The following is a 25,489-nucleotide window of genomic DNA, read 5'->3' on the forward strand; positions in this document are numbered from 1 at the left end:
TTTTTTTTTATACAAAGTTGGCATTTGACCAAGATATTTATCTCACCCAGCATGGGTATATGTAAAATGACACCCCAAAACACATTGCCCAACTTCTCCTGAGTACGGCGATACCACATGTGTGACACTTTTTTGCAGTCTAGATGCGCAAAGGGGCCCACATTCATTTTATGAGGGCATTTTTAGACATTTGGATCCCAGACTTCTTCTCACGCTTTAGGGCCCCTAGAATGCCAGGGCAGTACAAATACCCCACATGTGACCCCATTTTGGAAAGAAGACACCCCAAGGTATTCAATGAGGGGCATGGCGAGTTCATAGAATTTTTATTTTTTTGGCACAAGTTAGCGGAAATTGAGATATATATATATATATATATATATATATATATATATATATCTCAATTTCCGCTAACTTGTGCCAAAAAAATAAAAATTCTATGAACTCGCCATGCCCCTCATTGAATACCTTGGGGTGTCTTCTTTCCAAAATGGGGTCACATGTGGGGTATTTGTACTGCCCTGGCATTCTAGGGGCCCTAAAGCGTGAGAAGAAGTCTGGAATATAAATGTCTAAAAAAAAATTACGCATTTGGATTCCGTGAGGGGTATGGTAAGTTCATGTGAGATTTTATTTTTTGACACAAGTTAGTGGAATATGAGACTTTGTAAGAAAAAAAAATAATAATTTCCGCTAACTTAGGCCAAAAAAATGTCTGAATGGAGCCTGACAGGGGGGTGATCAGGGAGTCTATATGGGGTGATCACCCCCCTGTAAGGCTCCATTCAGATGTCCGTATGTGTTTTGCGGATCCGATCCATCCATCAGTGGATCCGTAAAAATCATACGGACATCTGAATAGAGCCTTACAGGGGGGTGATCAATGACAGGGGGGTCATCAGGGAGTCTATATGGGGTGATCAGGGGTTCATAAGGGGTTAATAAGTGACGGGGGGGGGGGGTGTAGTGGTGTTTGGTGCTACTTTACTGAGCTACCTGTGTCCTCTGGTGGTCGATCCAAACAAAGGGGACCACCAGAGGACCAGGTAGCAGGTATATTAGACGCGGTTATCAAAACAGCATCTAATATACCTGTTAGGGGTTAAAAAAAAATCACATCTCCAGCCTGCCAGCGAACGATCGCCGCTGGCAGGCTGGAGATCCACTCGCTTACCTTCCAATCCTGTGAGCGCGCGCGCGCCTGTGTGCGTGCGCGCCTGTGTGCGTGCGTTCACAGGAAATCTCGCGAGATGACGCGTAGATGCGTGACTCTGCGCAGGGCTGCTGCCTCCGGAACGCGATCCTGCGTTAGGCGGTCCGGAGGCGGTTAAAGAGGACCTTTCACTAGTTTAACTACACTGCACTTACTAGTATGTCTGGGCGCAGCTCCGTTCGCCCGGTATAGGCTCCGGTGTGTGCAGCTCCCTCTTTTGTACGGGGCACAGTTTTTGTATTAGGGTTGTCCCTTGCTGCAGCACTGGCCAATCGTAGCGCACAGCTCATAGCCTGGGAGTCCCAGTGTCGGCGATCGCAGCAAACCGCAGGTCAATTCAGACATGCGGTTTGCAGTGCTTTCTGCAGTTTTTGATCTCCGTGGTCCCTGACCGCAGGGATCAAACTTTAAAATGCCCAAAATTAAGATTTTTTTTCACACCCCCCCCCCCCAGGCGGGCGTGATCCCCCGCCCGCCTCCTCTTGAATATTCATTGGTGTCCAGTGGGTATACCAGAGTGTCAGCACATTGACCATCTGTGATTGCACACAGGTGGACATCATTTCACTAATTATGTGACTTATGAAGGTATTCAGTTGCACCAGAGCTTTTTATTTTATGGGCTTCCTAACAAAGGTGAATACATACGCACATGCCAATTTTCTGTTTTCAACTTCTAAACAATAGTTTTATTTATATATTTCTTCTCATTTCACTTCACCAACTTAGACTATTGTGTTCTGATTAATTACATAAAATTCAGATTAACAAAACATTGAACTTAAGGCTGTAATGTAACAAAATACCAAAAAAGTAAAGGGGGGTGAATACTTTTGCAAGGTACTGTGTGTGTGTGTGTGTGTGTGTGTGTGTGTGTGTGTATGTATTGCGGATCCACAAAATCGATACCAGCCCATGTGCATTCTGCAATTTGTTGACTTCACGTAACGCTGCTATCATAGAAAATGCCTATTTTTGTCTGCAATTGCGGACAATAGGGCACGCTCTTATTTATTTTATTTTTTTTATTTTTATTTTTTTTGCAGGGCCGCGGAACAGAACTTTGGATGCGGACAGCACATTGTGTTTTGTTCGCATCTTTTGTGGCCGCGTTGAAATGAATGGGTCCGCATCTGTTCCGCAAAATTGCAGAACGGATGCAGACTCATTCATATGGTTGTGTGAATGTAGCCTTAACCAAGTTACACCATTGAGGAATGGCTAGAGGGCATCTAGCCATCTCAAGGCCACCGATTTGCAGGCTCCAAAAAGGGTTTTGTGGAGCAATAGTTGAGTGTGGTATTGACCAGTGGTCATCCTCTTTAATACTAAGGAGACATAGCCTGAGGGTAGTAGGAATAGGTTGCCTCAGAATGATAATCAGCAGAGCGGTTACTTCAGTCCAAAAGGATCGTATCTCTGGGCAGTACCATATAAGATGCAAAAAATCTGCATCTGGGGATCAACATCTATGACAGTTAGTGGTAGTCATCCTGCCCATTCTACAGAGCCTCACCTGAGTAAGGTAACATTGATTTAAATAAAAATAGTTTGTATAAAGCGATTATTAGCTGATGGATATGCAAATAAAAGGTGGAAACTGTGGCATTCCAGTCTGCAGACAGGTCCAGGCAGGGGTGGACTGGGAACTTAGTGGCCCTGGAAAAAATACTAAAAGTAGCCCCGTTTTGTTGTCTGGTCCAAATTGATGGAATCCATGGTCAGGAATTCCATATTGTGGCACATTATACCACCCCAACAAAGCCAAATACCCCAGTCCAGCACAAAATACATCCCCAAAAACTTCCATTTGCAGGATGTCAGGAGGGTCAAGATGGCCCCTTGGACATCGGCCCACCAGGAAATTTTCCTGTAAGGTCTATGGTAGGGTTGTTGCGGGTATCGAACTTTCGATACCCAATCAATACTTTTGTCCCGGTATCGATACGATACCGGGATTTCCATTTTTTTTATACTGGGCTGCGCTTCTGCGCAGTCTAGTATCTCTGAACATGAGCGCGCTGCTGTCAGCGCGCTTATGTTCTCTCAGCAGCATGGGGAGAAGGAAGCAGTCTCTCCCTCCCCCTGTGCTGCTGCCGCTGCCACCAATGAGAAGAGAGGGGCGGGCGCACTGCGCCACCAATGATAGTACTTTTTCTACACAGAGCGGCGCCCAGCGATGTCTCAGCACTCACCATTATTCCTGGGCGCCGCTCCGTTTGCCCGCTGTGCCCCATTACTGTCTCCTCTCCTGCTCCACATGCTGATTACTATCGGAGCGATGGGGAGGAGACATCAGCTTCACTAGTGGGCGGTCCTTCTTCCTGCGCTGCGATTGGACAGCGCTACAGCCAGGGAGAAGGAACGCCCACTAGAGAAGCTGATGTCTCCTCCTCATCGTTCCGATAGTAATCAGCATGTGGAGCAGGAGACAGTAATGGGGCACAGCGGGCAAACGGAGCGGCGCCCAGGAATAATGGTGAGTGCTGGGACATCGCTGGGCGCCGTTCTGTGTAGCCTAATACTTAGTCTAAACCCAGGAAAAGAAGACTTGAACCCATAATACAGGAGGCGGGTGCCGGCAGCAGAATCGCATTGTCGGCACCCTGCCCCTGACAGGAAGCTGCGATCAGCGGCAGTTAACCCCTCATGTGCGGCACCTGAGGGGTTAACTGCCACTGATCTGCCAGTACCCGCCTTCTGTATTAAGGGATAATTATCATTGGTGGTGCAGTGTGCCCCCCCCCCCTCAACCCCCCCATCCCACTAAAATCATTGGTGGCACAGTGCGCCGGCCCCTCTCAACCCCCCAGTATTAAAATCATTGGTGGCAGTGGCCACAGGGTCCTCTCCCCTCATTGGTGGTGCAGTGGCAGCTTCTGATAGGAGCCCCAGCTGTGTAAGCCTGGTGCTCCGATCGGTTACCATGGCAGCCAGGACGCTTCTGAAGCCCTGGCTGCCCTGGTAACATCCCTGATGCTGTGTGCACAAAGCCCAGAGCAGCAGGGAGAGTGTGAAGAGAGCTCTATGAATAGGACAAGGGATGAAAGATCCCAGGTTCTGGCCCCTAAGGGGGGAAATTGTTATTAAATAAGAAGTGGAAAAAAAACCCCCACCAAAATATTAAGTATGAATCACCCCCTTTTCCCATTTTCACATATAAAATGTATAAATAATAAACAAACATATTACATATCGCCACGTCAGAAAAGTCCAAACTATTAAAATATAAATAGAAATGTTTCTGAGGCTCACCAGACGGTCAATATGGGTAGAGGTGCTCAATGACCGGTACACCTAAAAACCGTGAAGGTAATGTAATAAAAAGAGAGAATTGTGATGGCACACTCGCACTTGGTTTAAATTGAAAGGTATTTATTATTGTTGGTTAAAATATTTAATTAAAATAAATATTATTAATAAAATTATAAGAGGAAAATGATGGTAGGAATCTCTAAAAATTGCAAATAGTAGAGTCAGATGACAATTCGTGATGTTGTTTGGGATAAGGTCTGATTGAACTGCTTTATGTGAAAAATGGGCAATAATAAACGAGATCAGGGTATTTTTGACAAGGATGATGTTCCAATGTTCAAAAGTTACTTTCAATATAATCTAGAGTCCGTGAAAATATAGTCACACAAATATTAAGTGCTGCGTAGATTCCATTTTATAGATTGGTGGTAATCTTTAAAAAGTGTGAAATATCTGCTTATAAAATCCAATAAAGATAAAAATGTCCGTGCAAAACAATTGTGAAAAAATGCTGCTCAATTGAGTGAAGTTGTGTTGTTGAAAAACTAAAGGGGCAGTAAACTGGGTAAAACTTCGCTTTTAATTAATTAAGGAGATAAAATAGCCCCTACTAGACTAACAACAAATAAGACGTGCCCAAAAGAGGCACAACACACAGACATATATCTCACTCGGGAAATAAGTACAAAGTGGAAGGTCAGATTGGGCGATAGGGGTAACGGTGTATATTGCCCACTGGCCCTAGTACCTCCCTACTTGTCCTGTAAACCCTATAAAGTATCCAAAGGACGGGGTCCAAAAAACCCCGCAAGGGGTGGCCCAGACAGGAACTCTAATCCTGATAAGTGACCCTAGTCAGGCCCTGGTCATAGACAAAAGGGGAACAGGGTGCTGCTTTGGAATACAGTGATGATATATATGTAATGAACACAGGGAAAAAAAAAAAAAAGGGGGGGGGGGGGTGTATATCACCACCCAGACGTCAGGGCGGGGGCATAAGTGTGCCCCCGCCCTGACCCCTTCTGGACGTCTGGGTGGTGATATACCCCCCCCCCCTTTTTTTTTTTTCCTGTGTTCATTACATATATATCATCACTGTATTCCAAAGCAGCACCCTGTTCCCCTTTTGTCTATGACCAGGGCCTGACTAGGGTCACTTATCAGGATTAGAGTTCCTGTCTGGGCCACCCCTTGCAGGGTTTTTTGGACCCCGTCCTTTGGATACTTTATAGGGTTTACAGGACAAGTAGGGAGGTACTAGGGCCAGTGGGCAATATACACCGTTACCCCTATCGCCCAATCTGACCTTCCACTTTGTACTTATTTCCCGAGTGAGATATATGTCTGTGTGTTGTGCCTCTTTTGGGCACGTCTTATTTGTTGTTAGTCTAGTAGGGGCTATTTTATCTCCTTAATTAATTAAAAGCGAAGTTTTACCCAGTTTACTGCCCCTTTAGTTTTTCAATTGCATTATTTGAGCACTATATCAGGGAGGCTCTGACTGCCCCTCCTGAACGACCACTACTTGTGTGAAGTTGTGTTGTGCACAACAAAAATATTAAATGGCAAACCAGTGCTTATTGAAAAAATTTAAAATATAAACCATAACATGTATGTCACATAGTGTTCATGTGTTGGAACACTTAGGGTTAACTGCTATTATAGCCGTATAAGTTATGTATCTTATGTTTGTCGAATTCTCCAGGTCATAGGATGCTCGTCTTTTAAAGAGAGAGCGACACTCCTGATAGTTTGCTGGTTCGCTCAAATTTGCATGTAGGCTTTCCAATTAATCTTGGTGGATATTGCCTATATCATTATAAAAAATACATTCCATAAAAAAGCATATGAGCCATTAAGGGTGCGTTGTACTTTACCCCTCTTCGGCTTATTGCAGTGTCTTCTGTTCTGCAAGGACCTGCGTGGCGTCCCACGTGATCGCTTGCCTTACCATGTGATGCTGCACGTGATGATGATGCGGCTTGGTGTCACACGGGTCCTGGTTGTTGATTGGCCAATCCTATTTGACTGTGGGAAGATTAGAAAATTTGTAGCGGTAGCGAATATTTTCATCAAACAATCTTCCGATTCTTTTGTCGGATCCTTTGAAGTCCTTACTGTTTCCTCAGACCAGACTCGTTTTGAAACACTTTCTGGTCTCTTCCTCAGTGGTCAATCCAAAGTCGATTCGCTCATCCTAATTATCATGTTCACAGAGGCCATGGGACATTGGCAGGCCACTTCATGCAATGTTTCAGAAAGGAAGACTATAAAGTTAATGAAGTCCATGCTTAAGAGTCTGTATAACCCTTTACAAGTGGTGGCCTATCCTCTGACAACCCGGCCAGTGAGTTGCTCTGCAGTAGGTGGAGCGCTGGAGCAGCTCTGTTGGTGGTTTAGTGGACTGAGCTGGTTACTGCTTGCTGCTCCTATTCACTTCAGCGAGAGCAGTGCTGCATTAACCAGCTCTTGAGGTAAGGTCATGACTTAGGGCCAGAACAGCCCCTTTAAGACACCATGCGTCAACAAAAGCAATGCCTTGTTATAGGCCCATAGGATCACTGTACAGGTCATGCATGAAGCCTAATACTTCTCAATCTAACCCACATTCTGTAGCTTGCTATAATACTGACTCTTTGAGCACAAGTAGTCAGAGCAGTTGCTTATGCCTAATACATTTTTATACTGCATTTTTTTTCCCACACAACAGGAAGGGTGTCGGTACAATGTCATGCATGTGGCTGCTAAGGAAAACCAGGCTGGGATCAGTCAGCTTTTACTGGATGCTTTGGAGAACCCAGAATTCATGAGACTTATGTACCCTGATGATGACGAGGTCATGCTTCAGAAAAGGATAAGATACATCGTTGATCTGTATCTCAACACGCCTGATAAAATGGTAATTGATGAAGGAAATACTACACAGTCTGCACTTTAACTTGTGAAGGACAGATTACCAATTTTCATAAATTTTTCTTTTAGGGATTTGACACTCCTCTGCATTTTGCTTGTAAATTTGGGAATGCTGAGGTAGTTAATGTGCTCTGCTCACATCCTGGCATCCTAAAGAACCCTAGGAACAAATATGACCAGACTCCGGAGCAGGTAATTATCCACCTCAGCCCCCCTAGCTTAAACACCCTTAATGATCAGGCCACTTTTTACACTTCTGACCTACACTACTTTCACCGTTTATTGCTCGGTCATGCAACTTACCACCCAAATGAATTTTACCTCCTTTTCTTCTCACTAATAGAGCTTTCATTTGGTGGTATTTTATTGCTGCTGACATTTTTACTTTTTTTGTTATTAATCGAAATTTAACGATTTTTTTGCAAAAAAATGACATTTTTCACTTTCAGTTGTAAAATTTTGCAAAAAAAACTACATCCATATATATATTTTTCTCTAAATTTATTGTTCTACATGTCTTTGATAAAAAAAAAAAAATGTTTGGGTAAAAAAAAAATGGTTTGTGTAAAAGTTATAGCGTTTACAAACTATGGTACAAAAATGTGTGAATTTCCGCTTTTTGAAGCAGCTCTGACTTTCTGAGCACCTGTCATGTTTCCTGAGGTTCTACAATGCCCAGACAGTACAAACACCCCACAAATGACCCCATTTCGGAAAGTAGACACCCTAAGGTATTCGCTGATGGGCATAGTGAGTTCATAGAACTTTTTATTTTTTGTCACAAGTTAGTGGAAAATGATTTTTTTTTTTTTTTTCTTACAAAGTCTCATTTTCCGCTAACTTGTGACAAAAAATAAAACATTCTAGGAACTCGCCATGCCCTCACGGAATACCTTGGGGTGTCTTCTTTCCAAAATAGGGTCACTTGTGGGTAGTTATACTGCCCTGGCATTCTAGGGGCCCAAATGTGTGGTAAGAAGTTTGAAATCAAAATGTGTAAAAATGACCGGTAAAATCCGACAGGTGCTCTTTGGAATGTGGCCCCCTTTGCCCACCTAGCTGCAAAAAAGTGTCACATGTGGTATCTCCGTACTCAGGAGAAGTTGGGCAATATGTTTTGGGGTGTCATTTTACATATACCCATGCTGGGTGAGAGAAATATCTCGGCAAAAGACAACTTTTCCCTTTTTTTTTTTTTTTTTTTTTTTTTTTTTATATACAAAGTTGGCATTTGACCAAGATATTTCTCTCACCCAGCATGGGTATATGTAAAATGACACCCCAAAACACATTCCCCAACTTCTCCTGAGTACGGCGATACCACATGTGTGACACTTTTTTGCAGCCTTGATGCGCAAAGGTGCCCAAATTCCTTTTAGGAGGGCATTTTTAGACATTTGGATCCCAGACTTCTTCTCACGCTTTAGGGCCCCTAAAAAGCCAGGGCAGTATGAATACCCCACATGTGACCACATTTTGGAAAGAAGACACCCCAAGGTATTCAATGAGGGGCCTGGCGAGTTCATAGAATTTTTTATTTTTTTTTGGCATAAGTTAGCGGAATTTTTTTTATTTTTTTGTTTTTTTTGTTTTTTCTCACAAAGTCTCACTTTCCGCTAACTTGGGACAAAAATTTAAATCTTTCATGGACTCAATATGCCCCTCAGCGAATACCTTGGGGTGTCTTCTTTCCAAAATGGGGTCAGTTGTGGGGTGTTTGTACTGCCCTGGCATTTGAGGGTCTCCGCAATCATTACATGTATGCCCAGCATTAGGAGTTTCTGCTATTCTCCTTATATTGAGCATACAGGTAATGAGATTTTTTTTTTTCCGTTCAGCCTCTGGGCTGAAAGAAAAAAAATGAACGGCACAGATTTCTTCATTCGCATCGATCAATGTGGATGAAAAATTATCTGCCAAAAAAAGAGGAGGGGAAAGGCGTCTGCCAGGACATAGGAGCTCCGCCCAACATCCATACCCACTTAGCTCGTATGCCCTGGCAAACCAGATTTCTCCATTCACATCAATCGATGTGGATGAATAAATCATTGCCGGGATTTTTTTTTTAATATACAAAGTGTTTGCCAAAGCATAGGAACACTGCCACCTCCTCAGCTCATATGCCTTGGCAAACGTATCTTTTACTGCAGAGGAGAAATCTCGTCTTGCAGCGCCGCATACACTGACTTGCGTGTAATCTGACAGCAGCGCAATGCTTCTGTCCGAATGCACATCAGTGCTGCAGCTAGTCGATCGGTTGGTCCACCTGGAAGGTAAAAAAAACAGGCCGCAACGCAATAATTTTATTAACTTTGGAACAGAACATATAAACTTTAACTTTTTGAACTGAACATTAACCTTTTTGCTTACTGGTGTGTTTTTTTTTTTTTTTATAGAACAAACCTCTCCTTCCCCATGGGTCAATGTGCAAAGCGCAAATCGCCCAAAGATGTGGTGAAGTGCGTTATGCACTTTGTCCCAGGTGAAAGGAGACGTTTGCAGCAGCTGTGAGTGAATGGGCCCTAATAGCCCTGTGTGCCTGTCCTGGTGAGATGTGATCCCTATGCTAGGTGTACCTGTGTGTGGTACTTCCGGAAACACTCCCCTAAGCATAGGGCAGGGTGGTCAGGACAGTCAGGATAGAAATAGCGGGTGTCACGCCTTATTCCACTCCTGCTACAGACACAACATCTTTTTCGGGGTGACGGTTGGGTTGAGGTACCGGCAACGACATTGGGGGGAAATGTCGCTCGTGTAGACGGCTAACTACACTGGTGGATGGGGCCACGGAAACCTTCTGGATACAGGAGGTTCTCGATGATCTCTCTGAAATTTGAGGAAGGATCGTGTTCTCCCAGCCTTACTGTAGAGAACAAAACTATTATACAGAGCCAATTGAATCAAATATACAGACACCTTCTTATACTAGCGTCTGGTTCTGCAGGACACTAAATACGGAGACAACATCTGGTCATTGAAGTCCAACCCTCCCATGAGCACATTATAGTCATGGACTGAGAGGGGCTTTTCAATGACACGGGTTGCTCGCTCAATTTGGATTGTCGTGTCTGCGTGAATGGAGGAGAGCATGTAAATGTCACGCTTGTCTCTCCATTTCACCGTGAGCAGTTCTTCGTTACACAAGGCAGCCCTCTCCCCTTGCAAGACGGTGGTAACGAGCCGTTGGGGGAAGCCCCGGCGACTAGGTCGCACGGTGCCACAGGCGCAAATCTGTTCTAGAAACAAATGCCTAAAGAGGGCCACACTTGTGTAGAAATTGTCCACATAAAGATGGTACCCCTTGCCGAATAAGGGTGACACCAAGTCCCAGACTGTCTTCCCACTGCTCCCCAGGTAGTCAGGGCAACCGACCGGCTCCAGGGTCTGATCTTTTCCCTCATAGACACGAAATTTGTGGGTATAGCCTGTGGCCCCTTTCACAGAGCTTATACAATTTGACCCCATACCGGGCACGCTTGCTTGGGATGTATTGTTTGAAGCCAAGGCGCCCGGTAAAATGTATTAGGGACTTGTCTATGCAGATGTCTTGCTCTGGGGTATACAAATCTGCAAATTTCTGGTTGAAATGGTCTATGAGGGGCCGAATTTTGTGGAGCCGGTCAAAAGCTGCGTGGCCTCTGGGACGGGAGGTGGTGTTGTCGCTAAAGTGCAGGAAACGCAGGATGGTCTCAAATCGTGTCCTGGACATAGCAGCAGAGAACATGGGCATGTGATGAATTGGGTTCGTGGACCAATATGACCGCAATTCATGCTTTTTAGTTAGACCCATGTTGAGGAGAAGGCCCAGAAAAATTTTAATTTCGGAAACCTGGACTGGTTTCCACCGGTAAGGCTGGGCATAAAAGCTTCCCGGGTTGGCGGTTATAAATTGTGTGGCATACCGATTTGTTTCTGCCACAACTAAGTCTGAGGCTAGGTTCACACTTGAGCGCATTTTATATGCGCGTTTTTGTCGCGCGTTTTTATGCGCCTTTTTTGCAATAGTAAACGCGCGTGTTTGTGTGATTGACTGCAGTGTCCTATGGCCACAACGCGCGTCAAAACGCCCCAAAGAAGCTCAAGAACTTGTTTGAGTGTAGGGCGTTTTTCAGCGCGTTCAAACGCGCTGTAAAACGCTCAAGTGAGAACCAGGGCCATAGGGAAGCATTGGTTTTCATGTGTTGAGCATTTTACAGCGCGTTTGAACGCGCTGTAAACGCTCGTGTGAACCCAGCCTAAGAGCTCCGCAGTCAAGAACGGCTCAAAAAAATCCCAGGGCCGAACCGATCTGAGCCGTCTCAACCTCAACTCCAGACTGGGCGGTGAAAGGGGGAACTAATGGTGCGGCTGAAGTTGGTGACTGCCAATCAGGGTTTGCCAGCACCTCAGGGATTCTAGGGGCTCTACGGGCCTGTCTGTGCGGTGGCTGCGACGGGGTAACTACTGCACGTGCCACCGTACCAGCTTCAACTGCCCTTCTGGTGCTCGCTACTTCACCTGTTTGTACGGCAGTGCTGGTACTAGGTCCAGGAAGGGCTGCGCTGCTGGTGTATGCCTCACCACGTGATCCGACAGCGCCAGCCCCACTCTGCTGCTCTTGAAGCGGATCCTGCGCAACCTGTGGTCTAGCGACACGGGGCCGGGTACGCCTGGTGCTATCAGGGACCTCAGCCTCCTCGTCCGAACTTTGGGTCAGAGAGCCACTGCTTCTACAGGTTCATATTCTGACCCGCTAGATTCATCAGATGAGGGTTCCCATTCATCATCCGACTGGGTCAGAATCCTGTAGGCCTCTTCAGAAGAATACCCCCTGTTTGACATTTGGGCAGCTAAATTTAGGGGTATTCCCTGAGACTACCCAAGAAAAAAAGCAAGCCTGTCTTACAAATGGGAGGCTAGCGAAGTACCGAGGGCCGCTGCAGTTGATAAAAAATATCAAAACTGATTTTTTTTATCGCCGCTGCGCGTGTAAAGTGAATGTGCAGTGATCAAAAAAAATAAATTCTCTCTGGTATCATTGGGGGACACAGGACCGTGGGTATAGCTTGCTGCTGCCACTAGGGAGGCGACACTAGGCTGAAAAGTGATAACTGTTCCCCTGGCAGGCTATACCCCCTCCAGCCTGGAGAGAGCATATCAGTTTTAGCTTAGTGTCGTAGGAGGCAGACCTCCCTGCTTTTGCAGGGCGGCTTACTTTTATTATTTTATCTTTTTCCTTTTAGGTTTGGGGAAACAGTCGCCTAGCCAATCTGTCTACCCTCCCCAAGAAACAAAAGTGGACCAGGGCAGCCCAGCTCCCCTGCTTCCCGCCAGCCAAAGGGGTCACCTGAATCTGGCGAGACCCTCCGCCATTCCAGTTCCCTGCCACTTCGGGTGCCAGCGGCTGAAGAGGGGACCCTGCTGGTACTTTGAGAAAGGGAGAAGAGGATGAAGATGGGGTGAGTAGTCCGCATTGGGTAAGTACCTCAGCCCCCCCCCCCCCCCCCTCCTCCCCTTGGTCACCTCGTAAGATGGAGGACTTTTTTCTTCATGAGGGCCCCACATTACCTCAGGCCCCAATGTAGTAGCCGGCACGTTATACGGCCTGCCGGGTGAGCACCCCGCGGCCAGTGTTCTGCCACGGCGCTTGAGAGCGCCGCTCCGGTCACTTCACTTCCCGGCCGGCTGTTAGCTCGGCCGGCGCCAAAAATTTAGGCCCCGGCTTCTCTCCGGGCCTACCGGAACTCGGCCCGTACAGTTTTTTTTGCGGCCACTGGATGGGTTCCCGCTGCAGGTGGACACATCTGCCCACTGATCTGGAGGGGGTATCGGCGGTTACTCTTTAAGTCCCTCTGTGGTAGCCGGCCGGCAGTACCGCCCCAGTCGGCTGTGCGCCGAACTTTATGTCCCGGCTTTGCGGCCTAGTAGGCCGCAACTTTCATTCCGATTCTGGAGGGGGCGGGTTCGTCCTTTAGGTGCGAATCCTCCCCGACTAGCTGTCCCTCCTCCCCCAGGTGCCCGCTGAGCTCCGCTCCGGTCCTCTGAGCAGGGTTAACCCTTCCTGCACAGCCACCTTTTTCAGGCCCCTGTTTACCCTAGGTTTCTTTCTGCAGGCACAATGTGCCTTAATATTGTGGTATACAGCCCTTCCTGACCTCCTCTCCATATGAGGTTAGGTCCTCACCAAAAAAAAAAAATAATAATAATTATGCGCAACAGATCCTGCCCTCCTCAGACCACAAAATCCATGCTCCAACTGCGCAAATCCAGTGGGGTACATCTGGAGGATCCAATCCGCCCTCTGGGCCGTTGGGTTGATAATTCTTCAACTGCGGAAATCCAGTAGAGTACATCCGAAGAGTCCCCAATCCGCCCTCCGGCCGTTTGGTTGATAATGCTCCAACTGCAAAGTCCAGTGGGGTACATCTGGAGGATCCCAATCCGCCCTCTGAGGCCGGTTGGTTAATAATACTACAGCTGTGCAAATCCAGTTGAGGACAACTGTAACTTCCTATCCACCTCCGGGGGCGTCTGTTGAGTTTTCTCCTCCTGCGCAACTCAGCGGAGGACCTCTGGAAGCTCCCAACCCACCCTCCTGGGTCGTTCGGTTAATAGAGCACCGTCTGTGCAATCGGTATGCAGACCTTTAGTTCCATTCACCTCCAGGTAGTTTGGTTCTTCTGTCAACACCGCCACAGCCTGCACAGCCATGGGCTAGAGGCTGAGAGGTGGAACTGCGCACGAGCGAGCCGAAGCAGGACAGTTATTCGGACTCTGACATGAATCCGGATTCATTTTCCTAGATTACGTCCGTGCTAACCGGTTCTTGGTGTATGCATTAACCCCTTCCTTAGGCACCATTTACACTTCTACTAGATACAGTGCTTAATTTGGGTATTACCTCCTTCCTGAGGTGGACTGACCTCACTAGCATTGGCCTCAATGCCAGCCATAGGTGCCCTCGTTCTGTGAGTGGAGGAATGAAGTTCCACTGGGCTCAGTATCGTCAGCATACATTAACCTTTTGTATAGGTGGCATTATGGCATTCTCACTGCGGTCGCAGTGTTTACATTACGCATTACACCCTTTCTGGGGTGGGATGATGGCAACTTCCCTCAGAGTACAGAACTAGTCATATGCAAGTTCCTGCTAGGTGCGTTACCCCCTTCGATGGGTGATGTATTTGCACTACCTCGGGTTACAGTACTTACTGGATATGTTACTCCCGATCATAGGTAAAGCGTTGCACTGCCACTGGGCGCAGTGCTTGCCGTAGATTTTTCCCCCTCCATTGAGTGGGTAATTACACTTCTGTAGATTGCGGTTCTGACTATCGCGCTAACCCCCTTCCCTAACCGGGGATTGGCGCTTCCGTTGGTTACTATTCCATCTCCCATTTGCTATCACATACTTCCTATGGCATTAACCCACTACAAACGATCCAGTAACGGGGGATCACTATGCATCTTTGCATGCTGTATTTCAGCTACGCCACGACTCTAGAGGCCTTGGTTCCTTCACAGGTGGTCCTTGGCAACAGTCGGAACCCGCTGGTGCCTGATATTCTCATCTTTTTTTTTTTTAATCAGATCATTTTTATTAAACATTTAACAAAAGTAAATACACGTTTTTCCACAATACATACAAGGATGACTTAGAGACATATTATCCATAGGACTAATGACAAAATGGGCACCAACTATGTGTATTAATCCAGTTCCAATCCAGCCTCCCCCCCCCTTCCCACACCACCCTAACCTACAAAATACAAAGGTACATTTTTAAACATTTCTATTCAGACGTCGAAACGACAGCCATGGATCCCACAATTTTTCAAATTTCGCTGGGCATCCACCGCTTCTGGTACACCATCCATTCATAACTCAGCATTGTGTCAACCGCACTTAGGAATTCGCCTAGGATTGGCGGCGCTGTCTGTATCCAATGTAGGGCTATTAACTTCCTAGCGACATATAACATTCTCCCTATAGCTATTTTATGCACCTGCCCAGTGGCCAATTCAGAGACATATCCTAACACACACACCTTTCGGGTCAGAGGGTATTCGCACCTTGTAAACATCCTGTATTGTCTGACGTACCAACTCCCAGTATCTCCCTAACCTCTTGCACGTCCACATCATATGCAACAAATCTGCAGACACACAGAGCATCTTGGACACTCATCCGTGGTCTGACCCTATACGGAACAAAATAACCGGTGTTTTGTAGACCCTATGGACAATAAACAGCTGCGAGAGTTTACGTCCTTCACTCAAGGAAGAGAGAGGTATCGCCTCCAGTATGTCAGACCATTGGTCATCAGTAATTCGCCAACATCTTTCTCCTATTTACTTTAGCCGTAAGCGGATGCGACATTAGAAACTCTCAAGCAGCAGCTTGTATATACAGGAAATCATACCTCTCCTCGCCCCCCTGGACAGAATCTGGTGCAATGCAGCAATCTCTCTCCCAGCCACCATATTCGTACCTTTTAAATGTGGAGTTGTAAGCAAGTCTCACTGAAGTACTTATAAAAGTGAGTTCTAGGCAGATCATACTTCTCTTGAAATCTGGCAAATGACATGAACTATCTTTTCCTCCAAAAGATGGCCAACCTCAGAATACCCTTCCTTTCCATGCCCCAAACTCAGACAGGGAGGAATTCCGGCAGCACAGGATTGCCCCACAGTGGAGTATATTCCGTATTGCCGAAAACCCCCCTCAGGAGCTTGACCTTATTCCATACGGACTGCATCAAGTGTCCCAAATCGCCCATCGGACCACTCTTTCCAGCCCCCCTAGTCTCAAGGATCAGCATTAGGTCATTAGAGGACAAGCAATGTTTAAACAACTGACACGACATCTCACTCGACTCCAGTTCCATCCACCCCTTAAAATGTTGGCATTGTGCAGCTAGGAAGTACACCAAGGGGTTTGGCACTGCAAGGCCCCCTTCTGTTTTAGGATATTGCAACGTTTCAAGCTTAATTCTCGGTTGCCCCTTCCGCCATATGAGCTCCCTGAAAGTAGCATTGATAGGAACAAATTTGGATTTTGACAGCCAGACCGGGTAGTTATGTAGAACCTAGAGTAGCTGGGGCATCAACACCATTTTAATGAGATTAGCTCTTCCCGCCACCGACAGATATAGTTTACACCATGCCTTAGTCTTATTACGACATTTGATAACCAACGGGTCAAAGTTAAGGCGCCCAAAGTCTCGGATTCTCGGAGATATATGGATACCCAAATACTTAAAGGTTCGCTACACATGGAATATTTCTGTCTCGGACTGTCTGTGATTGCTCTTGCCTGTCGAGCAGCATAATCGCCGACTTTACTCCAGTTAATAGTCAGACCCGACAGATCCCCGAAGCAATCAATGATTTTCATAGCCGCTTCCAACGATGGACCAGTATCTCCAGAAAAAGCAGGGTGTCATCTGCATACATCGCCACTTTATTATTAACTGTCCCATATTGGAACCCCCCGGATGTCCATTGATTTTACAAATTGCCTGCGGCTAATGGCTCAATCGCAACTGCAAATAGCAGAGGCGACAACGGGCACCCCTGTCTAGTACCCACGGCCCAGACTGAACTTGGGGGACACCCCTCCATTCGCCTGATACATGCTTCGGTTTAGAGTATAGCACCCGGACCCAGGATAATACTCATCTCCAAATCCCATATACGCCATAACTCTCCACAGGAATCGCCACTCAATGCTGTCAAGGCCTTGGCCGCATCCAAAGAAAGGATAGCTCTATCTCCAACATTATCAGCTGGAAGTTGAATACTAGCAAACACTCTTCTAATATTAATGACGTTGATTTGAGGCATGAAGCCAGTCTGGTCAGAGTGTAATGATAGACAGAATCACTTAGACAGACGCATGCCAAGACCTTTGCATAGCAACTTAACATCAGTGGAGAGTAACGATATCGGTCTATATGAGTCAGGGAGAGAGTGATCCTTGTCCGGCTTAGGAATGACTATCTATTACCGCCTCCTGCATAGACGGAGGAAGCTCCCCCCTCTCCTTGAAACTATTGAATACCTTCAGAAGTTCCGGGAGCAACACTTCCGCAAAGGACTTAAAAACTTCCGCCGGAAGCCCATCCAAACCCGGAGCCTTGTCATTAGCCATAGCAGCCAATGCCGCCCTCAATTCTTCTAGCTCAATCGGCTCCTCTAACCGCATACTGTCTTCCCTGGAAAGCTTAGGAAGATCTAATGTGGCCAAAAAGGTGTCAATCTCTTCATCCGAGCATGTCACCCCTGGAAGCATACAGAGAGGAATAAAAATTATTTAGTATATTCAGAATGTTATCGTATCACGCCTGAGGACGCCGCCAGCATCTAACAGGCCAGATTATACATGTGATCCTTGCTGCGCTTTTGCGATAACAGAGAGCAATGGCCTACACTCTCCCCTTCAGTAAAAAATTGCTGCCTGTAAAACAGAGTCGTTTCCTCTCTGCTACCTCCAAAAGGTGACACCTCCACTCCTCCTGCCTAGTCTTTAAGGTATTGCTTGTCCATGATAGAAGGATTTAACACAAAAGCTTCCTCCGCTATCTTCATATTCATGTTTTCTGCCGATCAAGCTCTCTAGATTTAGATTTAATCTGACTGACTGTTTTAATATAGGATCCTCTGAGGAAGGCCTTCATCGCATCCCAGATCCGACTAAGGAGACTCAGTCCCTTCATTTAATACAAAAATATTCCCTAAGGATTGAAGCATATCAGACGGGTCATCCATCAGTTTTAACCAAAAGGCATTTAGTCGCCAGTACCCAACCCCCGGCCTGGCCGTCACAGATATATCAAGGGTGATGCTAAATAAGGAATGGTCAGATAGGGTTCCTAAAAAGATACTCTGAGGTCTGTACAAAACGGGAACATATGAGCATTTACAGACCCAGTTCTATACGCGACAGGGAGCCATATGTAGAGGAGCAAACGAGTACTTCCTGTCCAGGGGGTGGGTCTCTCTCCATACATCCATCAAGACCTACTTCCCTCAGTATTCTTGCAAACGAGTTTCACCCATATTACTACCACTAGGTGTGATCTGGCATCTATCAAGCGAACTGTCATGTACATTATTAAAATCTCCCACTATTAACATTGGAAGTTCAGAAAACTCTGCCATGAATTCTATAAAGCTTCCTTAAAGGTACCGAGGAAAATGGTGGGGCTATATAGATTGTTGCTAAAGCCCACTCTCATCCCTTGGACCACACAATGCATTCCTATAAACCTTTCCCCTCTTCATCCACACATACCCTCAGGCATTCAAATATGATATTCTTTATGAAACTAGGATACTAACCCCCCCTGGAATGCGAGGAGAAGACGGAGTGCACCGAATAACCCAACACGGCTTTTGCATGACATGTATAGATTGTTTGGTCATATGCGTTTCTTGCAGGCATATTATTGCCGGCTGATATCTAGACAGGTAACGGAAACAGACCGTGTCTCTTGTAGCATCCGCCATTCCCCTCACATTCCAGGCTAAGTATTCTCGTAACAGGTCCATAAGAATGCATACATATATAAAAGTACATTTGAGATCTACAACTTTCCACCTCCCAGCAGCCGCAGGGAAAAACAATGTTAAATACCAGATTACAGATTCCATCTCTTCTCTTTTTCTCCCCCGGACACAAAATATACCAGGACTGTAACGTTTCAGCATTTTAGAATTGCCATCATAAGCACCTTTGACGATAATAACCCCCGCTAATCCCATCCCCCCTCCCTCCCCCCACCCAACTATCCCTCCCCAGGCAATGAACATATGCAGCATAATTAGATTCAGTAATGAACTTGGGGCCAACATTGTGAACCTGGCCCAACAGCGCCTGAAGCAGCACAGCATCCAGCACGATACCGTACGCAGGCACATTAGAAAGGTGGGGAGCAACCTCGGGCGTATGCTCTACCCACAAAAATTCTTCAGCAACCGGCTAAAGAAAAAAGAAAATGTCCACAACGGTGGTGGACGGTCAGTGGACATCAGAACATCAATCAGGAGCAGGAATGTCCAACAGTCTCAGGTGTCTGTTGATGGAATCCAAAGGCGACGCTCATTTTGATCCAGCCACTTGACCGCAGCGTCCGAGTCCTCAAAGAACACCGCGGATCCAAACGCCACCACCCTGAGCCTGGCCGGGAACATCATGGAGTACTGTACTTGCAAATCTCTCAGCCTCCGTTTAATCTCCACAAAGCGAGCTCTTTTTTTCTGTACATCCGACGAATAGTCAGGGAACAGAGACACCTGAACTCCATAAATTTTTAAATCAGGATGAGACCTTGCGGCCCTCAGTATAGTGTCTCTGTCTCGATAGTGCAGGATTTTGGCCAGTATTGGACGTGGCGGACGTCCTGGCGGCAAAGCCATTTTTCAATAAAATCAGTAGCCTCTGGGCCCTCAGATTTCTCAGGAATGCCCACCAGCCTTATATTATTGCGGCGAGAGCGGTTTTCTAGGTCGTCTGTTTTAGCATAGAGCGCCGCTATATCCTTTGACGCAGCCCGGCTCTCTCTCTGTAGAGTAACAGCCCCATCTTCCAGATCTGAGACCCTCCTCTCTACTTCTGAGGTGCGTTCAGCCACTTTATGCAGGTCATGACGGATAATGGACATGTCCGCTTTTAGACTTCCAATATTAATAATCATGTTCTGGAGGGTGGCGTTGCAGCTAGCAATAGCTGCCATCACATCTTTCATAGGTGGCTCAGGGCATTGATCACTGGCAGGCACTTCCCATTGCTGCACATGCTGGGCACTCGCCCCCCCCCCCTCATGCTGAGCTGGGAATTGATGGTCGGTCATTACAGGGGCCATCTTGCTCCCCTAAGCCTTCCTCCATTTGGTGCCAGGGTGCCCTCTCCTTCTCCCCATAACATGACTGGGGGACTGGTGTGACTTGTGAGCGAAGAGCTCTAGCTGCCCTGCTGCTCCCCTGACTCACCGCCGCCTCAGATCAGGCCACTCTTCCTCCTCAGCGCCATCTTGGGATCTTGCCTCTCTGTCCTGCCGGCTCGGCGTTTTGCCTCTCTTTGCAGGCATAATGATTTTCCTCAGCACCGGACCGCATGCTGGCTATGTCCCCCGCTCTACGGCTGTTTGTAAGTAGTATCGCCACCGTTGTAGGTATTTAAGTCAGGATTCTTGCTGGAGTTAGTGCGGCGTGCGTCCTACTCCATGCGCCGCTAGGCTCCACCCCCTGATATTCTCATCTAGTGGCATATGGATACTGCCACTGGATAATATGGATACTCCCATATTGTATCCCCTCTTTTCTTCATGCACTTATTGGAGGCACAAAAATGTCGGCCTTTGTGCTCTCAGGGGTGTCCACCCAGCCTTGGGTGTCCTAGAGACTCCCCATCCCCATGAGCACTCCACTGTTCAGGTCAGTCCACACTGCACAGAGTACTGTGGTCAAGATCCAGCAAGCAGAATATTCCACCGACTCCGGATGCTTCGTCCACCACTCATCCTTATCTAGGTGAGGGCGTTATCTGGCAATCTGCAGTGGCTACTACAACGGCTTCTCCTTCGCAGGGTAGTATTCACGCTAGGGCTAGATGCTCCTAATTCACTGTAGCGAGACAGCCCCCCTCAGTAGGGGTTCTAACCCTGGTACTAATTCGGCAGTTGCTCCTGTTCAGCGCCCTTGTCAGGTGGAGGGTTTAAGGTTAGCTCTACTAACTGGGCCAGCTTGATACCAGAACGTCTACTGGATGTCCTCAGGCCTTCCCTCATGTCCACGGCTGGCGGGGCATGCGGTAACCTCTACCGCACGAGGGGTGTTTGAGTCACCATTACATGCTAAGGTTTCCTTCTGCACAGTTCTTTCGTCAGGCAACGGATTCCTCTAACACGTGAATCAGTGACCTTTATGGTGTGGCTTACTCCTCGCTGGAGTATGGCGTGAGCATTACTCTTGGGACTTCCCTTGTAGGGCCTCCCATTCAGGCGGAGTATCGCATCACCACTAGACGCTGTAGAGCTCCATTCTCACATGGGAATGGGCTTTAGTTTCTGGCCTCTTTCTGGTTTACTACCAATAGGGGTCCGTGGCTCTGACAAACTGTTGTCCTTCTGCCACATCTAATCCATATCCATATGTTTCAGAAAGGCTCTTGATGTGAGCCGAAACGCGTCAGAGTATTGTTTGTGACCAATAAAGACATAATCTTTTGTTGAAGACTACAGTGAGTGGCACCTACTTTTTGAGTGCGTTCTACTGGGTAGATCAGTCCCTGCGGCACTCGTCAACACTAGATTGCCGTTCTAAGCGGGGGCCTGGATTCTAGTAGTCATACCGTAACGCCATTGGTGCTACCCCCTCTTCAGATGTCAGTGATATCTACGTCGCCTCAAGCCATTGGTGGTTGTTCTTTCACTGCTCATTCCGGGGGTGGACTGAGAGCCTTCCAAGACGGGTGAGCGTAGTCAAACTTCACCCGGCAAGAGTTTTTCTCTCATCTTTGTTCCACTCATCGCCCTTCCAGGCAGCGTTGCCGCTTTGTTGAAATAGTCACTGACGGGGCTTCTTATCACTAGCGGTGCTCACATTGGCTTTACTTTACCTTTCCCGTGTGGTATTGATACTTTGGCCTGCAGAGGGGCACGCCTGGCTCAGGCGTTTTGTTTCTTAGTGATTCTCAGGCAGCTTCTCTCACTAGAAATCTCACCACCAGCCTCTATGGTCTATAAGGGCGTTTTGTCTACCAATATTCCGCTCCCTAGGGGGCGTTCTCTGGTCCAGAGGTGATCCTACGGACTTGGCCTTTTAGTTGTACTTCCACAGCTGCGGCCAGGAGCCAGCTGTTTTGGCGTTATTTTTTATTTTTTTCTGAGTTGATACGGCATTTCTTGTACGTATTTTTTTTCCTTTAAGTATGAACATAGGCAGTGTTCCGTCCAGGATCCCTCTTTTTCGCAGTAGGTGGTCGCCTTTCCACACCTCACAGACATTGTTTTCTCTTCTTCTCCTCGTAGTACACGAGCCGAGCTCTCCATCAGCCATGTGATTTGGCCTCTCAGCTTGCTTGTCCTTGTCTAGCGCTTACAGCCCTACGGACTTCTACCATTCTTATACTGGGGTCCTTGTCAAGGCTGACGGCCTCCAAAGGCTGTTTTCCAGATGGATCCGTTCACAGTTGCTCGGCATTTGCCCTCGGGTAGGCAACGCCCAGCTGAGTCTTGGCCCACCCGACCAGCGTTCGGCGCTTCTCGGACCATCTCCTTCAGGCAGTAGCTTTCCAGTGTGGAAGGCAGTATCTTGGTCTTCCGGGCACCACGTTCATCAAGTCTTACCGGGTGCCTTCCTAGGCACCGGCGGATACTGTTCCAGGCAGCAAATTCTTGCAGGCGGCAGTGAGTTACGCATCCTCGAGGGCGTTTTTTTTCTCCAGGGGTATGTGATTTGTTTCCCTCCCCGTGGACTGCTTTAGGACGTCCCACAATGATACCAGCGAGAAAACGAGATTTTGTGAAACTCACCTGTAAAATCTTTCTCGCGGGGTTCATTGGGGGACACGGCTCCCTCCCCAGTAATTTCTGTTGCTGTGATTGTTGGACGGTTGTGGAGCCAGTATGGCCCCAGTTCTGGTTTGATCCGACTGCCGATGGTCAGTTGTTGGTTGTTTACCGTATGTTATTTTCCCTACTCCTATGGCTTGGAACAAACTGATATTGCTCTCTCCAGGCTGGAGGGGGTATAGCCTGCAGGGGAGGAGTTATCACTTTTCAGCCTAGTGTCGCCTCCTAGTGGCAGCAGCAAGCTATACCCACGGTCCTGTCCCCCAATGAACCCTGCGAGAAAGATTTTACAGGTGAGTTTCACAAAAATCTCGGTTTTTTTTTGTCACTGCGGTGGGGCGGGCGTGGGTGAACGCACGTGTGGGCGACCGATCAGGCCTGATCGGGCTAACACTGCGTTTTGGGTGGAGGGCGAACTAAAGTGACACTAATACTATTATAGATCTGACCGTGATCAGTTTTGATCACTTACAGATACTATAAAAGTACAAATGCTGATTAGCGATACGCTAATCAGCGAATAAGGGACTGCAGTGCGGTGGGCTGGGCGCTAACTGACGCTAAACTATCCCTAAAACCTAACAGTCAATACCAGTGGAAAAAAAGTGACAGTTTACACTGATCACTTTTTTCCTTTCACTAGTGATTGACAGGGGCGATCAAAGGGGTGATCAAAGGGTTAATTGGGGTGCAGGGTCTGATCTGGGGCTAAAGTGTACTGTTGGTGCTACTCACTGTGATCTCTGCTCCTCTGCTGGATCCAACCGACGAAAAGGACCAGCAGAGGAGCAGACAAGCCATATAACAGATCATATTTACTAATATGATCTGTTATACGGCTTGTGATTCGATTTTTTAAAAAAAATTAGCAACCTGCCAGCCACGATCATTGGCTGGCAGGTTGCCGACGAAATACTCCTTTAACTTTTGCCGGCCCGCGATGCGCATGCGTGGGCCGGCTCTGACTGAAATCTCGCGTCTCGCGAGATGACGCACGGATGCGTCCAGGAGGAATGAATCAACCACCTTCCGGACGCATCCGTGCGTTAGGCGGTCCGGAGGTGGTTATTACAGCCTTTCATGTGTGTCTTGTGTCCAGATTTTAATTAATGACTGTTGCTAAGGGATTAAATGGCTGGGATCAGAGAATCCTCGCAGCCAATTACTGTTCTCCGATGTATCTAGGCATACCACCACTGTTTGAAAGAAATAAGGCTACTTTCACACTAGCGTTCGGGTGTCCGCTCGTGCGCTCCGTTTGAAGAGGCTCACGAGCGGCCCCGAACGCATCCGTCTGGCCCTAATGCATTCTCAGTGGAGGCGGATCCACTGAGAATGCATCCGCCTGCCAGCGCTCAGCCTCCGCTCCGCTCAGTGAGCGGACACCTGAACGCTGCTTGCAGCGTTCGGGTGTCCGCCTGGCCGTGCGGAGGCGAGCGGATCCGTCCAGACTTATAATGGAAGTCAATGGGGACGGATCCGCTTGAAGATGACACTATATGGCTCAATCTTCAAACGGATCCGTCCCCCATTGACTTTCAATGTAAAGTCTGAACGGATCCGCTCAGGCTACTTTCAGACTTAGAAAATTTTCTAAGTAATAATGCAGACGGATCCGTTCTGAACGGATGCAAACGTCTGCATTATCGGAGCGGATCCGTCTGATGAAACATCAGACGGATCCGCTCCGAACGCTAGTGTGAAAGTAGCCTAAACAACGCAAGAAGCAGAACAACCGCGCTAGGGAAAAGGGTGAGTATATCATTATTTTTTATTTATTTTTTATCTTAAGACATTGCAAGGGTTGTCCAAGATTTCTAATTAATTTTTTAGATAATTGCTTTAATTTATTACAAAGGCTATCGTGGTGCATTAAATCGGTTATGCCACGATCAATGTAAAAAAATGAAAATCCCGACATCATATAGTACATCACAATACCTTTAACAAACTTAGAACCAGCCCTGTACCTCACATGGAAGATTCTCTTTAGGGCTCTTTCACACTTGCGTTATTGTCTTCCGGCATAGAGTTCCGTCGTCGGGACTCTATGCCGGAAGAATACTGATCAGGATTATCCTAATGCATTCTGAATGGAGAGTAATCCGTTCAGGATGCATCAGGATGTCTTCAGTTCCGGTACGGAACGTTTTTTGGTCGGAGAAAATACCGCAGCATGCTGCGCTTTTTGCTCCGGCCAAAAATCCTGAAGACTTGCCGCAAGGCCGGATCCGGGATCAATGCCCATTGAAAGGCATTGATCCGGATCCGGCCTTAAGCTAAACGTCGTTTCGGCGCATTGCCGGACCCGACGTTTAGCTTTTTCTGAATAGTTACCATGGCTACCGGGACGCTAAAGTCCTGACAGCCATGGTAAGTGTAGCGGGGAGCAGGGGAGCAGCATACTTACAGTCCGTGCGGCTCCCCGGGCGCTCCAGAGTGACGTCAGGGCGCCCCAAGCGCATGGATCACGTGATCACATGGATCACGTCATCCATGCGCATGGGGCGCTCTGACGTCATTCTGGAGCGCCCGGGGAGCCGCACGGACTGTAA

General features: G+C 47.4%; 1 protein-coding gene across 1 annotated transcript in view; it reads left to right on the forward strand.

Moving 5' to 3' along the window:
* The window catches only part of ANKLE2 (ankyrin repeat and LEM domain containing 2), a 97,837-nt gene that overhangs the window by 28,974 nt on the left and 43,374 nt on the right, over positions 1-25,489 (forward strand). Inside the window, 2 exon segments of the mRNA XM_040416296.1 lie at positions 7,179-7,367; positions 7,451-7,573. Coding sequence (XP_040272230.1) covers positions 7,179-7,367; positions 7,451-7,573 — 312 coding nt within the window.

This window comes from Bufo bufo, chromosome 2 (genome assembly GCF_905171765.1).
Source record: "Bufo bufo chromosome 2, aBufBuf1.1, whole genome shotgun sequence".
Taxonomy (NCBI): domain Eukaryota; kingdom Metazoa; phylum Chordata; class Amphibia; order Anura; family Bufonidae; genus Bufo; species Bufo bufo.